Source organism: Gavia stellata, chromosome 6 (genome assembly GCF_030936135.1).
Source record: "Gavia stellata isolate bGavSte3 chromosome 6, bGavSte3.hap2, whole genome shotgun sequence".
Taxonomy (NCBI): Eukaryota; Metazoa; Chordata; class Aves; order Gaviiformes; family Gaviidae; genus Gavia; species Gavia stellata.
In genome coordinates, this window is record NC_082599.1 from 38888669 (window position 1) to 38892752 (window position 4084).

The 4084-nt window shown below is 58.9% G+C and overlaps 1 protein-coding gene across 1 annotated transcript; it reads left to right on the forward strand.

The window, feature by feature from the left end:
* Positions 1-1688: 1688 nt before the first annotated feature.
* Positions 1689-2057, forward strand: PRR15 (proline rich 15). Its single transcript, XM_059819114.1, has one exon. It carries the CDS (start codon positions 1689-1691, stop codon positions 2055-2057), a length of 369 nt encoding a protein of 122 aa, XP_059675097.1.
* The last annotated feature ends 2027 nt before the right edge of the window (positions 2058-4084 follow it).

A 4084-nucleotide genomic window follows, 5' to 3' on the forward strand; every position in this document is an offset into this window, starting at 1 on the left:
GGTTTGAAGAGAGCAATCTAGAGAGTAATGTAAGTGCACACCGCGGGCTCCTCTCCCTCAGTAACCTGCATTGGCCAGTTTTCGTGTGTCTTATCTTTATGGGCTATTCAGGGAAGCTGTAAGTAGCAGAAGTTGATCTGCAAAAGAAGATGAGGCTGAAATACCACTGCTTGCACGAATTCCTCCATATGATCATAGGCATCCTGGAGTAACTGAATATGTAGGTGATCAAAGGGTTTTAGGAATCACATCAATATTACACGGCATAGTTCTCCAAAGAACAAATCACCATTTTTAACACATGGCATGGCACAAGCAAATCTTTTTTTCCTTTCTGGATGAATAAAAAAAGGTAAAGGCATTTGTATGGCCGTATATCATCCCACGGAACTTCAAAGTCCCAATTCTAAGCCACTCCAAGTATAAATATTAGACGGCACTGTCTCTCTTAGCATGTCAGCTCCAGTCGTTTTTCAAAGATGGGCAATTAAAGACCGTTCTATTTCCTTCAAGGCTACAAAATATTCACCTACGCACATCTATCATGTGCGCAAACAAAACGCGTTACTGTTTCAGCCACGCACGCCGGCAACACCGCATCCAGCGTTGGCAGCCCCGGATTTCTCGATGCGCTCACGCCGCTGCCTCACCTGCACTAAGGCTCCCTCCTCCTCCCTGTCTCTTCTCCGCCGGGTGTCCCTGCGGCGGGACACCGACCTTCCCCAGCCCCGCAACCCCCGCCCGGCAGCCCCGAGGACCCGGCGCCGCACCCCGGGGCCGGCCCCTCCTGCCCGGGCCTCCGGCCGCGGCCGCTCCCCCGCCCCACGACGCGGGAGCCGGGCAGGTGAGCGGGAGCCGCCCCGGCCCCGGGGCCGGCCGGGCCGCCGCCCCGCCCACGGGGGCGAGCCGCGGGGCTGGCCGCCACCCGCCGCCGCGCCGCACAGCCGCCCGGCCGCCGCTCCCCGCCGCAGCTCCCCGCCGCCCCGCGGCCTCTTCCCTCCTTCCCTGCCGCGGCGATGGAGCCGTAGGGGCGTGCGGAGGGAGGGGCGGCCGCGCTTCCCCGTGGGAGAAGGAGAGCGCTCCCGCCGCGGGCGGGCGGGCGCCCGCAGGTCAGTGTCGCCTCCCGCACCTGTTGCGCCGGGAGCCGGCGGGGGGAGGGAAGCAGGGAGGGAGCGGCGCCCCATCGCAGGAGCCCCAGGAGGTACGCGGGCTCCCGGTCCCGGCCCGCGGGGAGGCGGCAGCCCCGGGGTACCGGGCCTCGGGGTCCACTTCTGGGCCTGCGGGGTGGCGGGTGCAGGGAGCGGGTCCCGCCGCTCAGCTCGGGGGCTTTATTTACCTTTACCTCCGTCAGCCGCGCACGGGAAGGCGGGCTGGCGCTTCAGAGCCCGTCACCGGGGCTCGGCCAGGGGCAAAGCGCAGAATCCTCCCCCCGCGCCCACCCGGCTGCCTGGGCAGGACCTGTCCCTCCCTGCTCGCCAGCTCCCGGGGTGAAGGGCAGACCTCTCCCAGAAGCGCTGCCCGCGTCGGGGGACTGCCCGCCTCCCCGGTGCTGGGCAAGAGCGGTCCCCGCCGCCTTCAGCTGCACCCGGCGCCGGCCCGAGCGGCGGAGGGGCCGCGGCGCCCGGGGTGGCGGCGTACCTGGCTGCCAGCCCGCCCTCGCTCTCTTCCCCCCCGCGCAGGAGCCCGAGATGGCGGACAGCGCTGCTGCCACCGCCGCCCCCCGCGCCGGCGTGAAGGGCAGCTCGGCGGGGCCCTGGTGGAAGTCGCTGACCAGCAAGAAGAAGCACAAGGAAGCGGCGGCCGCCCCGCCGCCCCCCGCCGCCGTCAGCGAGGCCCCCGCCGCCCCCCCCAGCCCCGGCGGCCGGGAGGAGCAGCCGCCCCCCTTCGGCAGCGGCGAGGCCGCGGGGGCGGGAGGCGGCAACCGCCGGAGCCTCCGCGTCTCCCACTCGGGCCGCTTCAAGGAGAGGCGGAAGGTGCGCACCTCGCTGCTGGCCGACAGCCCCGAGGTCTTCGACGGCGGCGGTGCCGCGGGCCATGCCGCCCAAGGGGGCGAGTAGCCCAGAAGGGCTTCGCCCCCGGAGCCGCGGCCCTGTGAGGAGCCGCCACTGGACGGGTGGCCGGAGCCCCGGCAGGACGGGTGGCCAGAGCCCCGGCAGGACGGGTGGCCGGAGCCTGTGGCTGCCCCACGGATGGGGTTGGCCTCGCTCGGCCCGTGGGCGATATGGAGGCGCGTGGCAGAGGCCTCCCCAGCCCTGAGCGGACACTGCGGTGAGCCCAGCACCTCCGCCAGACGAGTGAATCGCGTGCCGTGTTACATGAACACCGCCAGGACTAAACACCCAGATGACGGGACGATGTGATTGTCTTAACAGAGTAACACCAATAAATACTCCACTCCCTCTACTGTGGTGAGCGGACTCAGAGGTGCTGTCCCAGGCCGACACTGGGGTCTCTGTACCTTCCCCCAGCCCTTGCCAGGAGCCAACGCGCTGACTTCTCAGGCCTCTGACCCAGCTCCTCTCGGCTCTCCGGCTGAGGAGGCGCTTTGCTGCTCTCACCTCAAGCGCTGCCTTATCGAAGGAAGGGGGGAACAAAGTGCTTTTATCTAATTTCAGGGCCGAGGACCTCCAGTGGTGCTGTATGTGCTCCTGCCCTGCCGTTAGCAGGCACGCTGGGAACCCATCCTCCTTCCCCTGCAGGGGTCAAAAGAGAGGTATCGTGAGGGGCAGGCGCTTGCATTCGCCAGTGCCCCACATCACATGGCATTTAAATATGCAAAAGGCAGGACCGTGCTGGTTTTCTCCCTCTTCTTACTGTGTAATGATAAGCAGGTGTTTCAGAGGCTGGTCTCCTGTAGTTCTGTTACAGAGGGAGGCTGGTTGTTGTCTAGCGATTCACACTGTTTACCCAGGGAACACAGGATTTTTACATAGTTGGTGATAACCCGCATAATGAAGAAATGGGGTGATAAAATATAACTACTCTTTTGAGAGGTGAGACCAGCCCTGGAGAGCACAGGCAGGGTTGTACTCCTGATGTGGAAATAGGCTTGGGCACCACTGGAAAGGTTCTTTACTGTTTACCGTATCCGAGGCTTGTGAAGCAAGGTTAAAGATTCCCAGGATTTCTTTTGGTAGCGAGATAATGTGCTTTAACTCGGGCAGCTATCTGCTCCCTCTAACAGCTCCTGGATTTTTGGACAAAGTAAACTATAAGCCAGATTTGTACTGGTGGTGTGCCTTACAGAGCAAACAGCTAAAAACACTCAGCAATTACACATTTCTTGATAGTAGGTGATGTAGCAATAACCGATTTATTTATTTTAAATGCATTTACAATATACTTTATATTGTTAAAATTGTTTTAGACTTTTTCTGAATGTGAGATATTACATAGTGGCAGGGACTGAAAAAGATTTCCTAGCAGTAAGGTATTATGCAGTTGTGATTTTGTTTGGTTGTAACTGATGATTTATGGTCAATTAAAAATAAAAAGTGACTTGAAAGGAAACGAGAGCTGAGTTCTAGGTGAAAATATGGATTAAATCAGTCACTGACAGTCACTGAAATGATGCAGTAGATGCTGGGCAAGTGCCCCATGGTTCAATGTATGTAATAATATATAATGAACTTTGAAAGCTCCTGTGCAATAAACTCAGACAACCTCGCTGGCTTAGGTACTTACCGGTCCTTCACTCAGCTACTTCTTCAGGCTCTGAAACCCAAGGACAAAGGGACTGTAGCATCAAATCTATTTCCATAAAAGCTTTTTTCCCCCCATTGTGCAGACATAGGCTTTTTTAATTTCATTTAGTAAAACTATGAGGTACTGGTTTTGGACTGCCTTTTTATGTTCCTGACTACATGGTGACCAAGCAAGGAGCTGGGGGCTGTGGGGGAAGCTCTTAGAATTTTCTCTCGGGCATGCTTTTCTTACGTGGAGCCTCTTCAGTCAAGGGGCATCTGAAATCCTTCTGTTGAGAAGAAGCAATTGGAGCAAACCCAGCCTCAGACAAAGGGGTGTGAGAGAGAAGGAGGAAAGTTTAAAAGCTGGGAACAGAGAGACGGACGAAGAACCATACTTC